The sequence below is a fragment of the Camponotus vicinus genome, unplaced genomic scaffold (genome assembly GCF_025532165.1).
Source record: "Camponotus vicinus isolate PSW18456_S1 unplaced genomic scaffold, iyCamVici1.0 SCAF_6, whole genome shotgun sequence".
NCBI lineage: Eukaryota > Metazoa > Arthropoda > Insecta > Hymenoptera > Formicidae > Camponotus > Camponotus vicinus.
The window spans coordinates 8,476,103-8,504,020 of NW_028141978.1; the positions used below are offsets into that span (position 1 = coordinate 8,476,103).

Here is a 27,918-nt window from a genome sequence, read left to right on the forward strand (position 1 = left end):
AACATTTACTTATCAACCTTTGTACAATCAACTTAGCGATGTGGCAAAAATAATCATTGTCACAGACTCACTTTCCAGGAAATTGACTTATTCCGCGTAGGGTGGATATAGAAAAGGTCGATTGCACGCTAACAATTTCTTAGGAAGATCTTGAAACATTTACCGAAGACCTCCAACATGAATTAACATCTATAAAACGCGCCTATAAAATACACTTTCTATTGTCAAAAGATTTGCGAGCGTTGCTTCTAGTTAAAATACACAGTAAACTATTGAAGTAGTCAAAGAAATGCATCTTTTTTGCTTATACTTTCAAATCAGAGAAAAACTATATAAAAAGTTAGATAAACTTACCATATATCATCCAATCCATCCGGCAGCATCCAAGTCGTAAGCAAAAAACGATGCGGTCGATCGATTAGCATACACACACATACACTTGCACTTTGCAAAAATTAATTTATATTATAAATATCACGCTAGCAAAAACGCGTCCAGATCGCGAAACCACTTGGCGGGAAATGGCGGTTCGAAGATTATGCCTAGAGCGGTGACGACACAAAATCGTGAAAGTAATGCCATCTAATGTGAAAAATGTCAAACATACCAGATGACTCAAGCTCCGTCGATAAAATAGGGATTTCTATTATAAACTTTTAAGCGTGAAATGTTGGCACTACTGCGGATTGAAAAACAAATCCATTCACGAAAGTGGAGAGTACGTTACATATAAAAAACAAACATGCTACGTAAACGTCAGTTGAATATTGAATAAAAGAAAAAAAGTTTGTGTGAGTAAAAAAAATAAAAATTTCAGTGTTTTTAATATGACAATTAAAAAATTAATGTTATGTGCATATGATATTTGGGAATATAAATTGAATGGCAAAAATGAAACACTTGCATCATATATAATTGTTTAAACAATAATAATACATATTTACATATTTATGTGAAAAAAGAAACAAAGTATTTTTATCTCGTACTTTTTATAAAATATTTTTTTGTAATACACAACAATTTTTATTGCCTTATTTATCTTTTTCACATATGTATTTTAAATTGCCTATTGTTTATCTGCTTTTTATTAGACAAAAATGTATTGCATTATTGTAATATATATAGATACATTTTTTCCACAGAGAAGAAACATCATTATGAGTGAGATAAATAATTTTTCATGGACTCGCCAACTTGAGTGCCCACCAACAGTATACAATGATTCAGTGAAGAAAATGTTCGTCTATTATTTTATCTATTTATGAAATTTTTACTATGGAATTCTTACTTATTTGCTTATTTTTTCATTTCTTTTAGATTGTGTAAAGGAGTACTAGAGCTCCTATGGGAGGATATCTCTAATTCTGTGTTTCCCGTAGTAGAAGCATCTAAAATAAGGAAAAATATTTTGTTATACAAACTAAAACATGGATTGAATGATTCTGCAATTGCATCTATAAAGCATTTAAGTCAATTAAAGGCTAAGAGTAATACATTGAAACAGCAAATTTCTACATTAGAAGAAGAATATGAAGAACAAGATTATATTGTCAGACAAAAAAGTAAAATAAATAAGAAATATATATTAATTTTAAGAATATTTTAAGGTGCAATATTAACAAATCTTATTTCAGTGCAACGGTTGAAAGACTTAAAAGCCAAGCGTTCATTAATTAATAGGAAAAAAGATTTTCTGAAACTAAAACATGATGAAACCAGTAAGCAGTTGAAGGATTGCAGTGTCATGAGACAAGTATGTCAACATTTAATGCCAAACACTTCCAAAGACATAGATCAACAGAAATTGAGAGAGAATCTGGATACAATAGCAGGCTTGCGTTCAACTGCAAACAAAAAGCAAGTGAGTACTATATAGAGTATTATTATATAAAATCATAATTTATAATATAATATATTAAAAATGATGCTTTTTGTTAATAGATTTGGGAGAAGATATCAAACTCTCTTGGTAATATTGATGTACACATATTATGGACACACTTATATCAAGCTCTATCACAAGACTTGGACAAATTAATGAAGTTGGAGATCAAAAATGATTCTAATCATTCGACTGTAGAGAGTGAAGTTATAGATATCGGTATTGCAAGAGCATGTGGCCAAAATATATGCATGATATCAAAATATATATTATCTGAAGCTAAAGTTAGAACATACCAGCAACGTTTAATGGAATTTATAGAATTAATCGAGGTAATACATGTAAAGATTTTTTTAAACAAATTACAAAAAAGATTTAATTGTCGAAGGAATTAAATTAAAATTATTACAAATTTCATCTTGCAGTCATCATCTCATGAAGATATTAGCACATGGTTAGCTTTAACATTGGAGGTAAAAAAATTAGAAGCTGAACAAATGTATCTGCAAAATGAAGTACAAGGATTGAAGAATAATATTCAAGACAACTTTTTGCTAAATCATGATATAGCTCGATTAACGACTGATATAGAAACGGTTGATGCACAGATGGTATGTTTTGGCATTTAATGTTTTACATTTAACACAACTTTTGATATTAATATATCGAGTATATTACAGGATGAGTATATAAAGGATATTCAGCAATCTATAGCTATTTTCAACTCTACAACATCGCTTATACTTAAAGCAAAAGAGAAATTACATTATGGATTAGAAAAAATAGTGGCATTACGGTCCGACGATTACGATCCAAAATGTTTGAATAATGCACTGGACATCGAACTGGATATGTTTTATAATAATTTAGATCTCAATGCTTTGCGAAAAGTAATGTTGAAAGGAGATGTAGGATTATATAGGTTGGTAGAAATTTTATGTTTTAAATTTTGCGTTAATATTTTACACGATTATTAATATGACATGTGAATTGTTTCACACAGATACACAATCTGTAATCTCAACAAAACTTCCATTACTACAATCAATCCGCAATGGAGGATTAAGGCTTGCTTCCCAATGATACAGATGCCAATATATTGTCTTGTAGAATGCTATAGAAATGCGATTGCCAATATAATTTACACAAAGTTACATTGTTCCGCATCAATCAAAGATACTGATCAGTGCCCTGATAGATTAGTATCACGAGAAAAATGCGATTACAATAGTCTGGAATTATTAAGCTTCGGCAAAGTTGTTTGTGATCAGGCGCGCGAAGAGATCGAGCATTTCAACGCGATTTTAAGAGCTTGGTAAGTTAATTTGTGTGCGAAATAATATTTCGAGCAAATTCTCTTGAATTATCGCGTTTTTCCAGGAAATATCAGGAAGTACAAGAAGTAATGGCGCTAGTCGAAACAACTATAGACAACGTGTCCTTTAAAGATTGGCTGCAACGTTACAGCTTATTATTATATATGATACAAAATAGTAAATGATCGAAAAATGCATCCGCCGTTTATGTTATTATCACGGATGCGCAAAGAATTTTGTACAAATATAACATTTTTATGTATAAAATAGATAAGTTTGTTTAAAAATTTCAGAAATATATGAAAATGCAATAAATTGATAATATAAATTCTTGCATGAAAATTAAATTTTGCGCGAAATATAATTGATAAAAGTAATTTGTAAATTTTAATTATAGTGCATAACAGCATGAGAAATAATGGCATTACCGATATGGATACACAAGGATAGTAAATAGACTTATATTTTTCACAAAAATACATCATGTAATACATGTAATTAACCAATTGTGCGATTAATTTTTGTTACAATAAAATGTAAAAGTTCTCTCGATGTAAGAGCACTTGGAATTTTCACAGATCACTCTCTCCTAAAATTGGCCCATAAATCGCTTTCGACGTATCCCATCTCGACGAGTCACTTGCAACAAAACAACTTCAAGCTCTCGGCCGAGTGGGAGAGAATTCGCTGGATTGTTCACGTATATTTTTTTTTTTACCATGCATAGTATATTCAATACCCATTATCGCTACAGCGATCATTTTTTTGGCCGATATTTAATATAAAAGAATTCAACGATGGTATTTTATAAACTTTAAAAACGGCAAATTTAGACAGTCGCATGGACGCTCACGTACGGTATATGTAAAAAATTATTGCAAATAGATCGCTATCGAAGAGCTTACTATCAATTTAGATAACAGAAGAATTAATCTTTTGATAATAAATGATGGTCTGTTTAGTAAGTGATACATTTCTATTTGTTTATGAAAGGGAAGAAAATATAATAAATCAAGGCTATTTGTATACAAAAATAAGCTCTTCAATTATACACATCTATATTATTCAAATTATAAGATTTGAAGAAAGGGCAGTAATCAGACTGGAGGTTTATAAGAAGAATCGAAACCTCAAGTCATTTCTTTGACACGTATTTTGTTTTTTTTTCTTATGTACGAAGCCGCAACTCTATAATTCTTCTATCCTAGTGCGATTTTATACAGTTTTCGCTTCTTATACATACACGCATGTGGATTTATATAAATTAGCACTTTGACCCCTCAATTCGGTTTTTTTTTTATTATTTCGATAGTACGAAGTGTAGCTTGGCGGTCGTTGCACCCCGAACTTCTCTTTTAATATAATATAAAACTAACTTACCTATATGTACAAGATGTATGTATTATATACGAAATGCGCGAAGCGAACAAGACATGCCTGCCGTTTCGATTGTGTGTTAATCCTTCGACTTCTGTCTAGGAGGGCTTAAAAAAACCGATAATTTTTCACCCGTTTTCAATCATACCCAATCTTTGAGAGATTTACTCAACATTGCAAAAGAAATATTTATATTTTTTTAATATTTCATATTAATTTTTTATATAATTTAACGATTTGTCGATCTTATTCTAGGAGTTCTTCTTTTTATTCTCCTGAAGAGATTCTCAATACATAAGTCGAAGAATTAACGATCGTAGCAGGAAAACCTAACGCTTCGCGTATTCACACGCGTTAAATAGTGACAACCAAGATGGCGAATGATCCGCGATGGGCGTCGCGATACCAGGATCAGACGTCGACTACTGGGTGCACGAAGAAGGAAAAAGAAAAAAAAAGGGTCGAGTCTCTCTCGCGAGTCGACGTACACGATCACAGAAGTCGGTTACTGATATTTCGAACCGATGTTTTTGAGCTTTAAATATTGAGCAAAAGCACGCCTGTCTTCAAGATACGCTGACGCGATCGTATCCTTACTCCTGTTCAACTCTAACGTTCGTATTTTTGAGGATTTACGATTCGATTGAATAAATTTAGATTAATTCATTATGAATCGTTTTAATTTAAAAAAAAATTAATTCATAATATTATATAAAGTATAAAACTTCAATATTAAATTTGATTCAATCATATCTTGAATTATGAATATATTATAACTATTGTGTGTAATATATAAAAAGTAAAATTTTTAGAAATTACGTAATAGCGAGAGAAAGAAAGAGAGTAAGAGTTCAATAACTTTGACAAGACAATAATGCACATAGCATTGCTTGTGACGAATAAAACCGGATGTTCAACGACCGTGACTTTTAGCACAACGTGTATTTCTCGCACTCCGATCTATAGCGGTCCTTTTGCACTGATAAAGTCGAAAAATCTTACATTAAAATCCACTCTACTCGTCCGACTCGGTTAAGATCACTAGACTTCTTCGACAAACGTGCGCAAATTCTACGCATGTCTCTACGCGATCGAAATGTAAACGAAAAAAGATCTCTCATTTAACGTACTACGTCAAAATATAGCTATTGTAATTTACCGTTATTCATGTAATTTCTTCTATTATGTCAGAATCGCAGAATTTATTTTTATCAAGATAGAAGGAACACACTTTTCGATATCGCATCCCGCAGAAAAAAAGATCAAAAATGATCATTAAGTATTTCCTATTGCGAAAACGACGGATAAGAAATGTCAACGCGATGATTTATTGACCGATTTATAACTACCGTGATTCCCAGAAAGATAAAAAATTACTTTGTTCAAAACAAAATCAATTGTCATCACTTTATTCATAAAAAATCAATTTGTTTCGAATAAGCGTCATCACTTTGTTCATAAAAAATCAATTTGTTCCGAATATGCGAAGATTACGAAGATTTTTCGTGTAATTAGATTTATATTTATTTTTTAAGTAAACAACTCTCTTTTTTTCATAATCAATGCTCGCGAACATCAGTTAATTGTCAATATCGAATCGTTTACTCAAGAATAACGTATATTATCGTCAGAGCTCCTTCAAATCGCAGATTTGCTTTGCTTAACATTTCGCATTTTAATAGCATCATTAAAAAAATCCGGTTCGTTTCTTATACTCGTAGGAGCATCAAGATACGATCCGTCCGAGCGTCCTTCTGCAACAGTCACGGAATTACGATTGCGTGCGATTTTAGCTAAAATTAGCTAGAGAGTTGCCACGCATTCGTAAATATCAATGTTTGTATACCGCAAGCCGAAAGCGTGCGACACAATTTTGTACTTTTTTTTTACATAAAGATGCGTCGATCTCGATGAGTCCTTCGATCCTTCGCATAATATTGGCAGATTAAGGATAAAGAAAAAGAAAAGGAAATAAAGAAAGAAAGAGAGAAAAGAAAGTCCGCTGGATCTTTCGATAATTCCGCGGAAAAACACGACGTCGCGTGGCGAGAGAAGATCGACTAGGCTAAGCGTTCGCTCGAAAGTCACTCGACATTCGCGAACGATTTTCGGAGGCTGAGCTCCGTCGCTAAGCTTTCGCCTTTCACATAATAGTCGGCAGCATCCCTCCTTCTAGGTGAGGAACCGTTGGCAACGCCGTTAGCGATACTGCCATTCGCAACGCCATTTGCCCCGCCATTGACGATGCCATTGGAGATGCCATTGGAAACGCCGTTAGCGACGCCATTCGCGTATTTATCCTTCGATTGATCATCCTTGGCGATGCCGTTTATTACCATGTTCGATTTGCCAAGCCTCTTTTCCTGGTAGCTCTGTTGGTAGAACTCTTTGAACAGGAAGAGAAACATGACGGCGTGTAGACCGATCCACCAGACAAACGCCTTCGGATAGTTGCACTCGATGAAGAGCAACTGGAAGGCATGAACCATGATGGCGATGAATTGTAGCATCTGGAATGCAGTCAGATACTTCTTCCACCAAAGGTATGGTTGTATCTTTGGACCCATCGCCGCCAGAAGATAATACGTATACATCACGATGTGGACAAAAGTGTTTAATAAACCGAAGAAGGTCGAGTGACCGCCTGAAAGATTAACCATTAGCAAAAATTAACATAAAAATCTTTGCGTACTTCTGGTTTACCGTTTATCGAAGAGATTACTATAAAAAAATTATGAGAGAAGAGGTCGCGCGCATTCCTAAGATTATTTATAAATTGATTCTTATAAAAAAGTATGAATCAGTCTTTTTTATGAAATTTAATTATCATATTATTACTCGCTGCTATTAATATATAAGAAGAATATCATTATTACTATTGGTAGAAATATTTATACTGAGCTATCTTTAAAAATGATGATATTAGCTTATGAAAATGAGTTTATCACACGATTATTTAAAATTAAAAAAGGAAACATGATCAAATTCTCCCAAAAGAAACTTCCGTTCGAAAAACAGATATTTATATTTCTATGTGTTGTATAATGAATACTAAAATAATAATAAATAATTTAAAAATAATTAATATAATAGTAAATAATTTAAAATAATAATAAATAATTTAAAGATGGTATAAAATATAAAGAAAAAACAGTTATTTTGTTCTAATTTTTTAAAGAGCGTAATCAGCGTGACTTGCATGAGGTTTCGTAACAACCATTGCAACCATATAAATGCATTTATATAGACATGAAGAAGACAACTCTCTAGAATACAACGCAAAAGATTGTGCGATGACATTGACATAAATTAGTTTTGCAAAATCAACCGAGTTGAATCAATATGTAAAGAATTTTGATAAACAATTTTTTTTACCTACCGGGTGTAAACTTGACACCAAACCATACCGACATAGGCATACAACCATGATGAAGCACATGCAATGTAGACACGTGATTGTTTTTCTTTCTCAGCACAAAGAAAATCTGAAAGGATACACATAATCAGCACATGAAGATTGTAATTAAACATATTTTGATATATAAAAAGAAATATTTGGAATATACGTACCGTGTCCATGAATTCGGTAAATTTCGAGAAGTAATACCACCAGCTTGCGTGGACCATCTGCGATTTTGAAACATCAATTAGGAGGGCATTCTCAATTGCCCCTTTTCTATCTCAAATTTATGTACAAAATTCTCTTTCACTTTATCTTATTCGACAAATTTTATCCTCAAAAGTAATATTTCCAAATTTCTTTTATATTCCTGAACCGAAGATTAAAATTTGATCTCTATTATGTATACGCTTAAAATGTCCTTAAACATTTATGATATACAAGTAAATTAGAATTAGTTTCATTTAGAGACACTATACGTGTTAGATTTGAAAAAAAAATAGTTTCTCAATCGATTAAACGTGTACTGATAATTATCACATGAATGTAAATAGGATGAGAATAGAAACATTGATTATATATATGTAGACTTTTTAAGACCTTTAAAAAGTAATTTTCAGATAGTGTTTGATAGTGCAGATATGCAAAAAGAACATATGCAAGAACATATCGACATAATATATATCGTCATACATTGGTACATTCGAGAGTCCGTGAAAGAATAACCGTCATTAACAAGAGTGCGTCTCAGTATAATGTGTAATACAATGACAGGAATTAATATAGTGCGATGATGCATGAATGAGAGGTGCCTACATAGCCTTATAGCATGCTCGTTACTGCTTTTAAAAGACGCAGTATTTCTCGTCGCAACATATGTGTTAAATAGTGTTAATTACACAGGCGATTAACTGCAGTTTAGTTCGATAAAGATACTCTACATATAACAAATTCTACCAAATTTGACCACTACCTGCCGAGGTTTTAACTTTTCTTTAATATATATATATAAATATAAAAATACATATATAAATATAAATATACATATACTTAAATATACATATATAGACTACAGTGAATACAGTGCCATCGAAGTGATACAAAACCGGTCACATTGATCACTTACAGAAAATTAATCAAATTCTTGACAAAAGAGAAAAAGTTCTCCAAATAATCCTTCAAAGGAAAAGATAATTATTAATTTATATATCAGAAAAAAAGTTTAACATATAAAATATATCAAAAAAAGTTCATATGCATAAGCATGATGTTGCCCTTTTTTTTCGTCGAAGACACTTCGAGTTAATTTTTTTTAATTAATCGGTAGTGTGAAATTAGACACACTATATGGGAACAAAAAAAATAACATTATAAAATGAGAAAGGATGAGTCTGTTAATCACATAAACACATAACCCACCCTTAGTACTTCAGGTCTGTCGCTGTAGTCTACAGGTTGACACCTTAGAGAATAGTCTCCAGTCAGCCAGCCGGATATCCCTATCTGCAACCACATTCGCCCAGAGGCCATTCGCCGATCAATCAAGGAGATAAAGATTAGAAGGCCAAAGGTATATAAAGTAGTGTTGCGTAAGCCTAACTAAAAGAACTATGCTCTAAGATATATGCTTTATAAATGTCGCACCTTCAAAAAGCAGTCACAATTAGAAGAGAGAAAGAAAAATTATTTCGATTTTTTTTATATGTATTCTAAAAAATTGAATATTTCAGATTTCGGTTAAAAAATGATTAGAGAATGATTTTTTTGTTAGAAATATCACACGCATGTGATGATTCTAACAAAAAAATAGCTCTGCAATTGCAACTGCTTTACAACAAGATGCAATACATATTCAACGCATCCGATTGACAGCTGCCCAATTTTCTTTGATATACAGGAATAGCGAATCTCTAAGCTTGTGAAAGGTTGTATCGAGGCGCTCGAAGGACATGCCGAAGGTTCTTTATGCGAGATGAACAGGCAAGCGTAAGCTCTTCCGCGCCTAATCGCATGCCTCCGCATCATTTATTCGCCCTTGCAGTCTCCTTTCGGACAGAGAAAGTTCGGGCCTTTCAGACAAAATCATACAGTTGCAATAATGAGTAATCCTTAATCCAAGATATATATCAGCGGTTCCACAGGCTTGGTGATGATCTGTATCTGTCAAGACTATATATATCGGTGAATAAATCGATTCAATTCCAGATCACAGTTGAAATTGTCGTCTCGTTGAAATATGGAAGATTTGTCTCGTAACAGTATCAGCTAAATTACAGACTTTTAACTATCAGCACTTGACACGCACTTACCCTTATCGCGGTGGGGCTGTTGGAATAATCCACCGGTTGACAGCGAAAACTATACTGGTCCCACCATCCGCCCATCAGACACTATACGTTGCAAAAGAAACGTACAATCGTGCTTTTACATAACTTTGTCATAGGCGCATTCTCCAATTGCCATTCGTTCGCGAATTTGCGATAAATTTATTGAAAAACTTGCTTTTTTTACTAGATATTATATTATATTTAAAAAATGCATCGGTTTCAAAAAACGCTTAAGTTTAATCAGAAATGCACTAATGACAAATATATTGGTTGCAAACAATCAAATTGTTTGTCGCGACTATAAAATAGAAAGTTTTTGTTAAGTTCGTTTCGCGTTCCAGTGGCTGCGGACACGGAAAGATCATGAAATCATCAGTTAAATAATAACGTGCTATACCTTGAGATCATTATCATTCGTTTTCAACCGTGTCGCGATGAGTATCGATGATTTCGAGACTCAATGATGACTTGGAAAATCTGAAACTGCATGAATTGCAGAAATCCAGAATTTATGAATAATTGAAAAGTTTTAAATTTCAAAAACGAAATTTTATATTCGAATTTTATACTGATTCACATTTTTTAAAAAGATTCTCCCATTTGTTTCTACTATTTCTAAAATGTGAATATCTTAGATTATAACGAAATATTTGCATAATAAAAAATACAGAAGGACGAGGAACCGCTGAAATGAAAAATAGGAATAATCTTCAACTCTTTGTCCCCTGAAAAAATTGCTTTACATTGGATAAACATTTTCTTGAATGTCTGTTTTTTCATGACAGCTGGTATTACGAGAGCAAATATCGGATTCTCACCTCATAAAACAGCCACGCAGAGAAGATCACTTGAAACAGGTTGTAGACTACCAGAGTATTCTTAAGCTGGAAAGGTTTCCGGTTCTCCATAAGCTTCGGACCCAATGTTTTGACAACGTAGACATAAGTGACGCAAATGAACAACGTGGGAAAAGGTGAACTCATCAGCAACCAATCAGTCGTCCTTGTATCTATAAAAAAACATCAAAGCACTTTACGAGAGTGGCCTCAAAATTTTATTCTTCTCTTTAAAAAATCGAAAATTAGCGACACGCCATCTCGTTTCATTCGATTATAATTTTTCAAATGGACACATCAAACAAGATACACGAGAAGGATTCAAACTGCATACAATTATGATTATATTAGTGCATACAGGATAGACAAAATAATGTGAACACCTGAAGAATACTTTATATTTGTTAATTAATAAGATGTTAGGCCATTATTTGTCTCTAATACAGCTTCAATTTTCCTTGAAATAGAGAATCATGCAATTTTTGAATAGTCTTCAGTGGAATACTGTCCCATTCTTTTATCAAAATATCTACCAATTGCTTTAGAGTTGGAAGAGGAAATCAGCTTCGCATTCTCTTTTCCAAAACTGCCCATAGTGATTCGATGATACTTAAATCGAGTCTTGTGCTAGTCAAAAAAGATGTTGAAGTTCATTTTGATTCAAATCAAGATTGATCTTTTCTAGCTATGAGTACGTTATCATCTTAAAAAATGGCATTATTTGATAGAAGAATAGAACAATATTCTACTAGAAATTATTCAAAAATTGCATGGTTCTATTCCAAGGAGAATTGAAGCTATATTAAAAGCAAATGGTGGTTCAATATCTTATTAAACAAATGTAGTATTTATTTTTCAGGTGTTCACATTATTTTGTCTACCTCCAAGGGAATATGTTATATAATAATCATATCATTAAAAAAAGGAATTGATACGGCTTCATCTTTTATTTAATCAATATTGAAATTATCAAATTTATGTTATTTGGTGTTCTTTGCTACTTTTCAAAAGCAATCGCGCAGAAGTAAGTCTGTTTGGTTTTATGGTAGCAACAAAGTGATAACCGCGATGTACAACAAATATGCGGATATAACCGTGAGCGATATCCTTCTCTCTCGCCCGTAATGGGCATGATCTAGTGATCATGATTTAACGGCGGTAAAAATCATTGCCTTGTCCTTGAATACCATCGCCTCGAAGGACTCCAAGCATTCACATGACGTCCTTTCATGTGATGTCTGGCGCAAGTCATTCCTTTTTCACTCGTGCGCTATTCTCGTCCTTCGAGGGTTCAATCACCTGTCCTTGCTTTTCCTGTGACGTAGATTGGTACATATTTGCGCTGCATAGAGATTAGTTCCTTAAAACTTCTTGTCAAACGAAAATCAACGAATTGATGAGCGAAACGAATAAAAACCAGTAAATATGTTCGGTTTCATTTATGTGTAGACACACAAAAGATTATGTAAATTCTTTTGGGAAAATACATATGAATAAGAATTATAATGCATTACATATGTCGGGAAATGTTTTAGTGTTTATACATGAAAAATTTACATAATTATGTAAGAAAAATTGCTTGTATTATCTGTGAATGGAAATATTATTCTTATGAAATTATTATTCTTATAAGAAAAGGGATATATATCTGTATAATCAGTAACTTTATTCAGCAATTTTAAAAAAATAGAAATAAAAAAATACATTTATGAAAAATTACGTGTTTTTTTGCAGGAAAAAAAACGTGTATGTTTTATTTCAAAGCATTAATTTTTTCTTTATTAATATTACAACTGCAAATTCATTATATATGCAACAAATTCGTGCTTTTCACATGGAAATTATCACCGAAATGAATACTTAACTGAATTGAGATTGCCACATATCAATGAAATATAATTAAAATTTAATTTATAAATATTTTAATTTCATTGTTTTAATGTACACGCTGTTGCGTGTATATTTTGTATTCTGAGCGAATATCAATTAATATATATATATATATATATATATATATATATATATCGATAAGAATACGGGTTGTCCTTTTTAATTAAGTAAACGACCAAGCGATTAGATTAATCGCATCAATAAAAATCGTAATCATAAGATATCGGATTTTTCTCGAATAATCGGCTAATTACAAAAAAAACTGCGATAAAACATACCTTGACAGCACGTTATTCGTACGGAATAGAGAATTATTTCTTACTTTACTAATTTTATGAATTCAATCGCTATCATAATAATGTTTTTATTGTTTTCGAAATGGGATCATAATAGTCTCAGAAACACGGTCCTCTTTTTGATCGGTCTGCTCTACTTCTCACAATGCAAGATTTTTTGACGTTAAAAATATTTTTATGAATTCACCAATTTCCATGAAATATATGTACATATTTAGAGAATTGTAATAAGGCATAAAACACACACACGTCCGCGGGCTAAAAGTCAAAAATATAGTTCCTCTTTAAATATTTATGGCTTCCGAAGAGATCCTATTAATATATCAATTCACAAACTGTAAAGAACCCGTACGAATTTTTAACGCAATTTAAATCAACGAACAAAAATTTATTAATTATTTAGATGTAATCATATATTGAGATGTAAAATTGAAATTACAAAAAATTTGGTTACACAAAAAACTATTCTATAATCTATAAATCTCATAAATAACCGTAAAGAAGCAAGAATGAATTGAAGAGTCATAATACGAGATTAACAAGACATTCCGCGAAATTATTTAACAGCTATTAACCGAAATATAACGATAACTTTAATGATACTATCGCGCGTCATTTATATTGTTTTTTTTTCAAATATTAATCATGTAAAAATCCAAAAAATATACACCGCGAAACATTCATCTATCACGCAGCTCTTGAAATGATCGCACTACTACGTAATTGTCAATTATAACATGTCGATGATGTCACCATGCATGTTTCTAGACACGATAGATTTGAATTTTTACCGTGCTCTGTGTTATTATCAATCAAATTATTAGCCGGTACGTAAAGAAATATGTGTGCGTTTTGCTTACTGCTTAGACTCACCTGCATGTTTATCCAACATATCATGGAACCGGTCTATGTATTGCATTATAATCGACATAATGCCAGAGAGCTATCCTGAGGTCTACTTTGGATGGAAATCTGGAGCGAAGCTTATCACTCCCACGGCGATCTTTTCTGAAAAACAAAATAATAAATTCTCGAATTACAATCAAAGAAAGCTGTCAAACATTATAATGAAACAAAGCTGTCCAACAATGAATTCTTGAATTAATCAAAGAAAGCTGTCAAACAAGTGTTAATCCTACAAGATATCGTGACATTAATAAAACTCACGATAGACGTAACGATATTCCGGATCCTTTTAAACGATATTTAAAATATTCCCTCTTTATTAAAAATCTAATATGTAGAAATTGATGTAGAAATTGATCGAACATATCATATAAAATTCCCCCTTTTTCCCTCAATTAATCAAAACGTGTATATAGAATTTATTGATCTGCTGTTTTTATTAGTTACATGATGAGAAATACATATTTTGTTCAAATCATATACTCTCTCTCGATGGCAGATCTTAAAGCTATCCAAACCATCGAATTCTGAGGACGATCGTTATTTTATAGCTATTAAATTTTTCCTTCGCGAAAACGATTACGCGACACAATTGGACACAACGCCATCGCGCAATTCATCGGATTCGACCATGAAACGACAGAGTGGCCTTGAACCATTATACCAAACACGCCCGTTCGTTCGTACGTATCGTATACAACGCGATTGAATTTTAATTCTCTCGCGACTCAGGAGAGGACGAGTGCTCCTACGAATACGCAACAACAGTTTTGCTCGACACTGTATCGTGCATTTCTCTTCGCAATCCTGAAATCACTAACCCTTTCCAATCCTGAACTCTTTCCAATCCGAAATTGACACATCTATATTTTATATAATATATATGTATATGTATTAAACATAATATATCGGTCAATTAAGCTTGTAAATTAAATATGACAAAATGATGACTTTTCGAGTAAAAAATATCAAATTTTAAAAATCATTAAATAAATGGAAACTATAATAATTTTATTATTATATGGACAATTGTGTTGCATATGTCCTACTTGTCCAAAACTATCAATTATGCTACTTATTTAGCTTGTTTCGTAAAAAAGTAAAAAAAATTATATACTTGAACTATTATATTTTGTAAAATGATAGGAATTGAAAAAATTGCTTGATAAAATTGGAGCATGAAACGAGCTTAAATTAATCAATCGACGCTAATTGGATAGTTAATATATGCGTGAAAATCTTGGATTTGGAAACATTTTCTTCACATTCCTGTAAAAGGCAACTGTGAAACTATAGATTAAAAAGTAATTTGTGAAAAATAATTTTAGTATGAAACTAAAGATTAAACATGTATAATGTCCCATAACATTTTATATAAAAAAAATATATTATTTCGATTTCTACGGAGAAATTTCGGTTTCGAGACGGAGAACGAAATTAATTACAAATTGCCGAGTAACCCACTGCTCGTTTGCACCGCCCATTCAATAACCTGTTAAATTTCGTGAGAAAAATTCTTGTATTAATTTTAAATAAATAACTATTGATCTCATTCCTTTCGCCTTGAACGAATTTTATATGAAGTGAGAAATGAGAAGAGAAAACGTCTCAAAATCTAAAGGAGATTTCGATTTTCACGATTAATTATTGATAAGAGATATCTATTTTATAGATATTATTTATCGTATGAATTACATATGTATGTACAACACGTATAGTTTTAAGTACCATTTCCGATTCCGAACTCCTTGAGTGTCAGTGAGTCATTCTGAGAGTCATAACAAACTGACCATGATTAATGATATATTTTTCCGTGGTCGTCTCGCGGGCGTAAAAAAAATGAATTTTTCAGAGGATTGCGAAGAGCAAGGAGAAAAGGATCCAGGTCGAGAACGAATGGAGGTCCTCTCGAGCGATCGTCGACTTTGGGTGTTTTGCCTGCTTGCAAAACGAAAAGCCGAAAACGCGCCGAGCAAGCGAAATACCGCCGGGATTATGTTGCGAAAACTGTATACATTATAACAGAGCCGCGCGACGGCACAGAAAACGGGCCGGATCGTATATATGCGTGCCTGTTGTATGTGCGTTACGCAAGAAATCGGTCGCACCTGCGCAAGCATGTGTGCGTGCTGTTTGTCACCGTCTACCTGAAATCATCCACACATCTAATCTAATCAAAGAAAGAAGGAAAGATCGAGAGAACGAGCATTCTTTGCACACGCCAATACTTAATATTAATACCTTAGCAATCTCATGTAACGATTTACGGTACGGTTCGTATCCAGTTTGGCAGGAATTTTTTATCGATTAATATGCGACCTATGTATTTTATTCGAACATATATACTTTTGGACAGAATTAACGCATAATTTTTTTTTCACTTTTTCTTTAAAATTTTTCGTTAAAATTTAAATATCAGCTTTTAAAGAAAAAATGGAAAAAAATTATGCGTTAATTTTGTCCAGAAGTATATTTTACAGACATTTCGCATTTTTTCCGTACTGTAATTATCTCGAACGCGTCGTGATTGGCGTTTGAAATTTTTTTCTTTACATTATCTCACGTTAAGTGCCCATTGATCTCATTCAATCTCAATATATTGTGAATGCTCAATGTATTGTGCCTGCCCAATCGCACATTCACCGAACGATTTTAATTGATAACGCCGAACGTATCCTTGTTGAAATTAAATGAGAAGGAAAAAGGTCCAAGAATGCGGAAAATTTTTATTCATACGTCGTGAATACGAAGTGAATTTGCTCGATGAATAAATTCGCGAGAGGCCTCATTCATTTTCCTCGCATTTCATTTTCGCGATAGAGAACATTGCGCTCTACACATAGGTCAGTATCTTTATTTAGCCTATAAGACGCACCTGCCTGCGTTTATTTATAATTCAAGATAAAATTGTAAAGCGATAATAACAATTTCACGAATCCATATATATTTTATATTATTGCTTATAAAAATCCGTCTTCCTCGAATCTTGATCGACAATTTAATAACCGATATATACGATATCATCGATTAAAAGAATCGCATCACTTATAGAAATAAGAAGGTCGTTACTTTAATGAACAAAAACATATATCAATATCATCGAATTATATTTTAATTATCATTTATTTATTACTACATGCTTTAATAATTTTATGATCACGAACAAAACAGCTTGAAGCAGAAAAAAATAAAAAATTTATTCATTTACTTGTGTTTTCTGGGGAGTGATGCAATTTTTTTTATCGATATGTGTGCTATATTGAAATGTAGCACACATGTGTTTAAAAAAATTTGCTTTTTTTGTAATTACAGAAATCCCTCTGCAAGGTACATCTACAACGATAGTACTTCTTATAGGAACAGCGACGAAGTGGCGAGGTCGATTTTATCTCCTTGTGCAAATAAACGGCAGGATGCTATCTACTGGTTGCATAATTATTTTTACGATAATCGCGGGGCAGCATGAGTTCGCGTAACGCAGCCGCATCAGCCCGAAGGGCTAAATCGGGACGTGATACAACATCGTCGACGACAACGACGGTAATGACGACGGCGATGACGATGACGATGCCAGTAGCTGCACCCACTGGAACGCGTCCAATCTTACGGACGCCGGTCGTGAAAGTGTCTTTAAAGCCCGAATCGTGTCGTTGATACATCCCGTGGAATCGGCTGCGTTAAATGAGAACCGCAGGAAAGTTAACAAACATACCTCACGCCAGTAACGGATTTCAGGAATTCAGGCCCCACACATTACTTCAATTTAATTCGAATGACAGAAAAAACTCTTTACCCCTCCTATTGAGCACTTTCGAGTCAAGAATGGCAGCGATGAAAAAGTATCGTGATTGCAAAATTTGCATCTTTCCAAGAGAATCATTTGTGTAATATTTCTTCTTTTTTCTCCCACAAGCTTTGAACTTAGATATAAAAAGTAACATTTTATTTAGACACGAAGAATGATTGTAATTGCAAGAACATCCGAAAAAAAATCGAGTTAAACTCTCGGGACATATTTTTTCCGTTGTTTATATTTGCTTCAGATTGATCGCGCTTTACGTTATTAGATGCAAGAATAATATTCTCGTCATGTCTACGCGATTTGTCAAAGTTAGACGCATGCGGCACTGCTTGATGCGGCAGGCTGAAAGTGCAAGTATACCTATTATATACGACGCAACCAGCCGGTGCACTTAAGTAATAGTAACTCGCGCGCTTGAGTAACGGAACGAAGAAAGATGGCAAAGACGCAAAGAGAGAGAGAGAGAGGGAGAAAGAGGAGAGCAGAAAGAAAAAGAAAGAAAGAGAGAAAATGGAGAAAGGTCTATCGCAGACCCGGCATGCCGTCATCGTTGACACTCCGAGAAATTGCGGTCGCGTGCTGTCACTGTCCAGCGCGCCGGAGAAAAGTGCCGGATCGACGACTGTTGCAGATTACGGCTTCGATATAATGAACCCGCAGTTGGCTCTCGACAAAGTGCAAAATTATGAAATTTCATTATGCAGCATCTCCCCCACGACGGATACTGTTTGATCAAAATATTTTTTATATGTGTACTTATACCATATATACAGGGTGTCAGGGCAATCTCTTCCCAAAAAAAAGCACTTGTAGCTTATCTCGAGAGCTTTTCGAAACACTACAATAAAGTATTTTTTCATCGAGTACTTTTCGAGTTATGAGGCTTGAAATAATCTCTTAATTTTACATAAACCATAAAATATCTAGTAAAATATTCATTTTTCGATTATCTTACCTTAATACTTTTATGTATAAAATAATGAGAGAAATCAATTGGTGTAAAGAAAACACATAATTGTTTCGAAAAAAAAAATACGTAATTGTTAATTGCAAATTACATATTTTTTCTTCGAAACAATTATGTGTTTTCTTTACACCAATTGAATCCTCTCATTATTTTGTACATAAAAGTATTAAGGTAAGATAATTGAAAAATGAATATTTTACTAGATATTTTGATTTATGTAAAAATTAAGAAATTATTTCAAGCCTCATAACTCGAAAAGTACTCGATGAAAAAATACTTTATCATAGTGTTTCAAAAAGCTCTCGAGATAAGCTACAAGAGCTTTTTTTTGGGAAGAGATTGCCCTGACACCCTGTATATATACATATATAAATATAAATTAGTTGCAGAACAAGCTCTTGTTTTCATCACAAGCATGTCTCTTTTTCTTTCTTTTTCTTTTAGCATTAATTGCGCGACATTATCTATTAAAAGCGATAATGCATTTCTGATGCGAATAAAATACCTCGCATTATAGTTTTTTTTATATTAGCAAGCAATCATGCAAATTATCTCCGCTTGTAATTCTAAGGTGTCAATACTTAAATTCTTGATGCAATGCTGTAAAAAATTATTTATACTTAGATATACGCGGAAATATAAAATAATAATTTTTTTCTCCATATTTGTTTGTTTCTCTTTTTTTCTCAGATTAATGTGGAATTGTAAAAACTTGTAAAATCAATAATATACATATTAAATACCTCGCCTTTGTTATTTGCATTTGTAATTTATATACATATCTAAAAAATGTATAATTGCAACGATTACAATGGCAATTTGCAAAGATATAAAAATACGTAATGCAAGATATATAACATGTATATTATCAATTTTATAAATAATTCGCCGTGGGAACATGCTGCATAATCAAATTTCATAATTTTATACTTCGATGTATATATATATATATATATATATATATAAAATACGACTAATAAATGTCAAATTGTTTCGTTACCTAGGAATTCATGGAACGACGGAAAGTGCAAATGAAACTCTTGTGAATTCTCATATTATGCGATGCAATTGCATAACGATTGGGATGAAGAGATGGCGGTGGTAGATGAAAAAAAATAAAGAAAAAAGGAAATATATAAGACGCAGGCAACCGATAGCATGCAATATAATCTATTACCGGAAAAGAGAAGGCGGAACTGGGGAAATTATAAACGCGAGCGAACATGGTGACACTTTATCGCGATCCCACTATCATGCGGTTACGTCTTCGACAACAATGTATTTCTCGTTTAGACAGGGTGTAAACATCGCGTACTTTCTCTTGAACTGCGAACGCTGGAGCCTGAAATGAAAGAGGAAACGCCGTTCTTCTCCGCGATTCTTGAAACACCGATGCGATCTCGAAGGATCGAAAATTGAAAAACTTCGCACCTATGTAACTATTGTAAGTGAATCTTAAATGTTTAATCTTTGCTTAATTTCGCAAAAATTTCAAAAAATTATATTATTGCCGAAAATAATATCCGAAATCAATAATTCCTATCAATAATAAAAATAAAAAAAGGAAATGATAAAATTCTTCAAATCATATTCAGTTTGCATTTCTAAAAAAAATTTATATAAAAATATGATAAATTTTAATTTATTACTATATCTCTTTTCCCACACAGTATTATTTTTGAAAAAAAAGATAAATGATTGCAACGTGCATGATTTTCTTTATTATTACGAGAAATCGTCAAGATGGCACGTATTTGTAAATTGTATTTCGGCAAGGCATTTCTTTTTTTCCTCGCTGTAATCGACGTATCTCATTATTAAATTATCGACACGTAATAAAAGATACATACAATCATCGACAAGAGCGTGTCGAAGCCGTCATCTCTTAACTAATTATTATAATTGTTTATATGATTATGACCCAGAAGAGGTAACGATTTTAACAAAGGAATTTAAAAGTTGTTTTATAAAAAAATCACACACATCTTTTATGTATATAAACAATACAAACATCGAAAAATGAAAAACGATAAATGAAAAAAATATATGTGACAATAACGAAAAAAAAGTATTATCACGGTCGTGACGATAAATCATTTTGAATACTAATTATTGTGATTGCTCGATCACACGGTAAAAAAAAAAACAAATTTTAGTGAAAGAATTAAAAATGCATACTTTATAAACTGTACATGAAGAATTAAGTGTGTTTATATAATAAATAAGAACAATATGTGACGATAGTGAAACAAAGTATCACAATCGTGATGATAAATCATTCCGAACATTTTTTTTTTCGCGTAAGATTACGCAAATATTAAAGTATTGATAAGATGCCGTGATTAAATGTGAGCAACACAAATTTTTGACAAATTTTAATCGAAACGGATTTCTTAATCGCAACGTCAACTATTCATAGCGCTCTGCTGACAAAGACAAGGCGTGATTTTCAAGGTCTCAAGGTTGTTCTTTCTTTTCGAGGTAACATTCAGGGTCACGTATGTCTTCGATTGAGGAAGAGGCTCATTAATTGTATAAATTTTGGCAGCTGTTCAATGCCAATCAGCCAAAATTTTAACGCTAACACCATAGTAATTTTCGCCCTCGGCTTTACGTGTAATTCACCACGTTTACTTAAGAAGATGGGGAAACTACAAGGTACTAGGACTGAGGAAATACAAGATATTCTATATAACTTGCAATACAGTTGAAGTATTTTTTCATTGAGTACTTTTCGAGTTATGAGGCTTGAAATAATTTCTTAATTTTTACATAAATCAAAATATCTAGTAAAATATTCATTTTTCGATTATCTTACCTTAATACTTTTATGTACAAAATAATGCGAGGAATCAATTGGTGTAAAGAAAACACATAATTGTTTCGAAGAAAAAATATGTAATTTGCAATTAACAATTACATATTTTTTTTCGAAACAATTATGTGTTTTCTTTACACCAATTGATTCCTCTCATTATTTTGTACATAAAAGTATTAAGGTAAGATAATCGGAAAATGAATATTTTACTAGATATTTTATGGTTTATGTAAAATTAAGAGATTATTTCAAGCCTCATAACTTGAAAAGTACTCGATGAAAAAAGACTTTATTGTAGTGTTTTGAAAAGCTCTCGAGGTAAGCTACAAGAGCTTTTTTGGAGAAGAAATTGTCCTGACTCCCTGTATATATATATATATATATTTAATAAAGTATGTATGCAAAGATCTTTAAGTAATGTAATTAAAAGCTATTTCGCTTTTTGTTACGATAAAGAGCTTCTTATTGTATTCAATTGAATAAGAAATGCACGAATGACGTAAATTTAATGCGCGGCGACCTCGAACAGCCTCGATTATGCATGGAAAGTGTTTATTGCGATTCATGATCAGTGATTTATGCTAAACGCCGGTCAACCACATCTATAATTTATTTTTGCTCGCATCTTCTCCCCTCCTCTCTCCCCTTATCAATCTAATCGATTAGGAAAAAATGTTTAGAATAGAATAAAAACATTTATTATTATCCTAAAGATTAAGTCCTATAAAAACTTGAAAAAAAAATAGAAAATATTATATAAATTTAATAATAGTCATTTTAGATAAGTGTAGAATAGTAGTACATTTTATACGTAATGTAGAAAATAACTAAGGATGAAGGATTTATTCATCGTAATATTTTCTATATAATATTAAAAAAGATTGTCTCTCTCAATCGCAGAGAGTATCGGAAAAACCGAAAAAATTAGATAGCCGGCTTTGCAGACCAGCTTGGATTTAAATGTGGTATCGAAAACGGAATATGAATTGATGTAGACGAATGTGGGAGTGGATGCGGATCTCATCCGTTAAGAACGCGAAGTGTCGAATGTGAACGTTGTACCTCTCTCGATATTTATGCACTTCTCAAATACTTATCTTCTCGGTTCATATTTATGTAAGTAAATACTGCGAATTACGCAAGATGCCTTCAATATTATAAAAACCGACAAAATTATTATTCTTTTTTTTTTACAGCCAGTTATACAACATAATCGTGAAGCGAGGGATCAATGTCTAATTATTCCAGGCCCGAGTGTACGAGTGCCTCTTTAAGCTGGATGTCACTTTAATCTCTTTATCTGAAATTAAGCGACTGCTGCGACTGTCCTCGAATGTGGATCACGAGTATGCACAATGCGGATACATGCATTAACGTAGGTGTAACACGAAACTGCACGTGCGTACGATAAGGCCAGGATGATGAGACCGGGACAAGGTCGCGGCGATTTCGTGAGGAAACGGGTATTCGTGACTCTTGTACGAGCCAAGAGGTAATTTGACGGTTAGTGAGAGATAACGTTAATTCTGGTGATAATTTTGGCGATACTCATAGAGAGAAGCGTGATACAAAAACTGTTTATTTTAAGTAAGTATTTGCGGCTGCTTTTCGAAGAGAACTCGCCATTATAGACAAGCTAGACGTTCGTGAAGAAATGACGTTCTAATGATCCGAGGAGAAGTGGCCTTTGCCATTTCTTCTAAAGTTGCACAACCAAATTGCAGTCGCGTACCTCTGATCCCAAAGGAGAGACGCTACGAAATATCATCAAGTTGTGAGAATGATTATTAGAATGAGAAGAAAAATAATCGTTAACTTTGAAGGGAAAAAATAAGAAATCTTCACATTACTACGACTGCGAGAGACATCGAAGAATTTAATAATGTAATAATTACACAAGTGTAAGATTGTTCTGTCCGTCATCTGCATTATTTCAAATGTGATGGCTTGAATATTCAAGCAGCAATGAATTTTACATCGAATGTTTAATAGCAGGAATTTTTCGCGTTCTGAACTTGGACATAATTAAATCTAAATATATTTAATCTTCGATATATATATGTAATATTAAATATATATTTAAGATATATTGTCTTTTGCCAATGGATTAAATTTTAGATTTTTAGATTTAAATTCACAGAATGTAATTTGAATTCCTTATTGTTCGAATGGAATATGAACTCGAGGAAATGGAGTATAATTACTCTAAACCCAGGAACGGGCTCCAATTTTCTTTGAAAATTACACCTTTTTGTGAAGATATGCAGATGTTACATGGGCGAAGCTTTTTAAACTACAGTTTGTGTACGAATAACTGAAATCATCAAATTATTCATCATATTTAATCATCATATTACGAAATTATTCATCTCCGGGCGTTTTAATATATTAATATATTAATATATTATATTAATACATTTTGTGTTAATATATTATATTATATGATATAAATCATTTGATGATTTCAGTTAGTCGTACACAAACTATAGTTTAAAAAGCTTCATCTATATAACGTCTGCATAGCTTCACAGAAAGGTATAATTCTGAAAGAAAATTGAAACACATTCTTGGGTTTACAATAATTATACTCCATTTTCTCGAGTTCATGTTCTATTCGAAAAATAATGAAATTACATTCTGCGAACTTAATGGAAAATCTAAAATTTAATCCATTGCAATGGATAATATATCTTAAATATATATTTAATATTACATATATCGAAGATTGAATATATATAGATTAATTATGTCCAAGTTCACGAAAAATTCTGTTTTACAAATATGCAATTAATAATATCGTTATATGTTTTCCGCAAAATATCTCTATGATAAATAATAATAATAGTATTATTCTCCATGATAAATAATGTACAAAAAAAATAAAAATTCTTCGAAAATAGACAAGATAAATTATCCAGATTGTATTTTCGCAACAACAACATTATAATCGACATAAACTTGCCATATTCTATAACATTAATAATTTCGGAATATGTTAATTAGCCAATACTGTTATATTATTTCAATTGTTACATTATTTAAGCCTCATTAAAATTTATTTATTTTCAAATTGTGTGTATCTTTGCGATTCTTTAAAACGATTAGTCGCAATATCACTTGGCCCGATACAAGAGAATATTGCAACAATCACACCTATTCATACACATTTACTTCAAACTGATCGCATGCGTTATGTATATCCGTCACGTTATATACGCAGAGTACCCATAAATTCGCTTGTAACTGGAGAGACTGTTGTTATTTCGACACATTAAAAAAGGAAAGTCGCGGCTTTAAATAAATTAAAAAAAAAAATTTCACTCGCGCTAGAGAGATAATACACGCGAATTTTAGAACACACCGTATTGCATCGGGTTATTTCACCCGCGGATGATGAGCGGATCACGAAACGGGTAAGGTCGATGATGTAACCGAGAAGCGAGAAAGCGGATCTTAAATCTCGCAAGTCGACCTTCGATAATTTTTGTTTCCGCATGCTTTTACACGTAACGTTTCGAATTCTCAAATATTCTCCAGGTACAAGAGGACAGAAACTGGGTCCGGATCGAGGAGATCGATTTTTTTCGCAAACAATCTCGCACCGAACGATCGGCCAGCAGCCTCAGCGGAGCTGCAGCAAGCAGCGCGGGGAAAGTGCATAGCTGCATGAAGTTGTAACTTGCCGAGAGTCGCTGTAATGCATTAATGGCGGCGCGGGGAGAGACAGAGAGAAAGAGAGAGAAAGAGAAAGAGATGCGGGAGAGAAGTAGAGGAAGGCAGGGAGAGAATCCCCTTATATAAGCGCCATATTAAAGTCCTTCCTCAACGTCGTCGATGGGTTGCCGCGAACGAAAACAGTCGAAACCTGTTATCAGCAGCCTTTCGAGAGATCCCCGATAATCTAATAGTTCTATTACGTTCCGACCATACGTACAAGGCGCTTACATCGAGAAACGTCAGATCTTGCAACTGTCACATTTTTTAAAAGAAAGAAAATTGCAAATGACTTCAATCCCAGGACTGCAAGGATGATTTACTCGTGATTACTCGTGATTAAATTATCGTGAAATTTGCAATTACGCGGTAGCTTTCGACTTATCGGAAAATCTAGTCGTCTCGGAATCATATCTTTGAACATAACGTCTCTTTCGTGTAAAAGGCTCGCGATACGATCGTCAGGCGGCAAGATAAACACGACAAGCCAAAGACACACGCGTGTCGCGCGTGTAATGAGTAATGAGAGCGGCAAAGTAATAGGTTCGTTGAACGAGTGCGCACGAGTGCGCGAAACGAAAACGGACATTCCGGCCTTGGTCGATCGGCGAACGCGGTGGACTTTGCCCGCCCGGTATGTGCAAATCGCGCGCGACTTTCATTTATTAATGAAACCCCGACGTTAATGACGAAGTCGGGGGGGCATGAGATCGCGAATTTCGTACACGAGAAAAATACACACGGGCACATCCGCGCATGAGCGCGCGCGCGATCCCGCGCGGCCAGACCTGCTGAAAAATTCGGGAGAAAGCAGGACTCGTTTCGATCTCTGTCAGAAAATTTGCCGGTCGTGTCGCAATACGGCACGTTTCACGTAATAGGCAGAATAAGTTGGCGCGCGCGCGCGACTTGTGCGCTGCCACGAGCCAGCTGACAAGTATGTGGCCGCGCCGCGAGATCATCGGGATATTTAATCGAGATTCGGTTGCCGGACGGATCAACGGATGGATCAATGATCGTCGATATTGAGCAAGTGAATCGATCCGAGATCGGTAACTACGCGCTTGTTCAAGACTGTATAAAAAGTGCGTGGCGCGTGTTCTTTTTGCATCATGCGTATGGATTATACAACAGCTTTTACCGATTGCGTTACTGTATACAGTGGCCGGCATACCGGTTAGTTAAGCAGAAACTAGTTTACTCGATTTACACAGGATTCCGCGAAACCGCATATTATTCCAATGGTAGAATAACGCTGGCTAATTATCTAATTATCTTTGCGCAATTTTATTTACGTGCGTAATTTTTGCCTAAAAGTTACTCGTGATATAGTTTAAAATGATAATTATACCTTTAATGTACCTTACTCGTTTAATTGTACCTTACTCATATAATTTATATGTAAATGCGCAAAAAAATATAACTACTTATAATTGTAAAAAAATCGTTCTTAAAATGATGTGTTAAGAAAATTATAAAAATATATACAGAGGATTATTCGCATCTTCAAAATATATGGAGAGATAATTAAAGAGCGTAATTAGACGAAAAAATAAACCATTGAAAAAATTTATCTTGCTATCTATGTACGTGTAATATTTATTAGTCGTACACTGATTATTAGGCGCCGTAATTTTATTGGTAATATTTCGTCATGCTCTATTTCGTTTGAAACTAGCTCTAATCATCTGTAACGAGAATGAAAGGTTTTGAAAAAAATATGGGAAAACTATTTCGCACTTATGGGAGTTGAAAAAAAATTCTACATCCTTTCTCCTTTTCATTAAGTACTAATATACACCCACACAAATATGTACTCGGTTGAGGCAATTTGTTTTCTTTTTTTTTCTCACCGATTCTGCCACACATCGATTTATTTACGTGTCTGCAAATATTTCTTAATATATCAAAACGTAAGATGCTAAACATCACACCCATTTCGACGTGTAAATTGACTGAGAGGAAATAAATATTGATATTATATTATCAAAATCGAGAATCATTAAAAATAACAAAATTCATCGTATAAAAAAAATGAGACATAATTGACATAATTGACATAATTGACATAATTGCCTGATAAACATCGCGATGTCAACAAAATTTACATATATACATATATAACACTAATTTTGAGATTGCATCATAATATCATATGTAATTATTTTTTTAATTTGTAAAAAATTACATTTAAAATGAATCTTTCTACGATAATCATTTTCTTTGATAAAATTTGAAGTAACAATAAAGCAACATTTCGTTTGTGCAAATTAACTCCTGCATACGCTATTTGAATTATATATTTTAATGTTATTTCTCTTTTTTCTAGTAATGTTTAATTTAATCTTTAATTATCGATACTTATTTTTTAATTTTTACATAAGCAA

General features: G+C 33.0%; 2 protein-coding genes across 8 annotated transcripts in view; one reads left to right on the forward strand and one right to left on the reverse strand.

The window, feature by feature from the left end:
- Nucleotides 1-694: 694 nt before the first annotated feature.
- Nucleotides 695-4,458, forward strand: LOC145973868 (uncharacterized). Of its 3 annotated transcripts, none has more exons than XM_083103481.1 (9): nt 695-791; nt 1,143-1,237; nt 1,318-1,562; nt 1,635-1,861; nt 1,942-2,214; nt 2,308-2,493; nt 2,563-2,804; nt 2,886-3,197; nt 3,263-4,458. In XM_083103481.1, the coding sequence occupies exons 2-9, from the start codon at nt 1,158-1,160 to the stop codon at nt 3,381-3,383; spliced, it is 1,686 nt and encodes a 561-aa protein (XP_082959607.1). In that variant the 5' UTR covers nt 695-791; nt 1,143-1,157; the 3' UTR covers nt 3,384-4,458. The 3 variants fall into 3 exon arrangements, with proteins under 3 accessions (XP_082959607.1, XP_082959608.1, XP_082959609.1); XM_083103482.1 differs by lacking the exon at nt 695-791 and adding an exon at nt 819-969; XM_083103483.1 differs by lacking the exon at nt 695-791 and having other exon boundaries at nt 1,380-1,562.
- Nucleotides 3,646-27,918, reverse strand: part of LOC145973869 (very long chain fatty acid elongase AAEL008004) — a 42,253-nt gene continuing 17,980 nt past the window's right edge. For 2 of the 5 annotated variants that reach the window (XM_083103485.1, XM_083103484.1), the window contains 7 exons: nt 14,198-14,332; nt 11,121-11,311; nt 10,285-10,365; nt 9,395-9,478; nt 8,146-8,202; nt 7,955-8,060; nt 3,646-7,219 (listed from right to left, as the gene is read on the reverse strand). In XM_083103485.1, coding sequence (XP_082959611.1) covers nt 6,660-7,219; nt 7,955-8,060; nt 8,146-8,202; nt 9,395-9,478; nt 10,285-10,365; nt 11,121-11,311; nt 14,198-14,255 — 1,137 coding nt within the window. In that variant the 5' untranslated portion in view covers nt 14,256-14,332 and the 3' untranslated portion in view covers nt 3,646-6,659. The remainder of the gene's footprint in view (nt 7,220-7,954; nt 8,061-8,145; nt 8,203-9,394; nt 9,479-10,284; nt 10,366-11,120; nt 11,312-14,197; nt 14,333-27,918) is intronic. The other 3 variants (XM_083103486.1, XM_083103487.1, XM_083103488.1) reach the window with 3 other exon arrangements.

What these genes read in the sequence shown, in the direction of transcription:
- LOC145973868 (XM_083103481.1), top strand. Translation starts at nt 1,158, where the DNA reads ATGAGTGAGATAAATAATTTTTCATGGACTCGCCAACTTGAGTGCCCA. An exon ending in CAACTGCAAACAAAAAGCAA is followed by an intron (nt 1,862 to 1,941) that starts GTGAGTACTATA and finishes TTTTGTTAATAG; the next exon opens with ATTTGGGAGAAGATATCAAA. An exon ending in AATTTATAGAATTAATCGAG is followed by an intron (nt 2,215 to 2,307) that starts GTAATACATGTA and finishes TTCATCTTGCAG; the next exon opens with TCATCATCTCATGAAGATAT.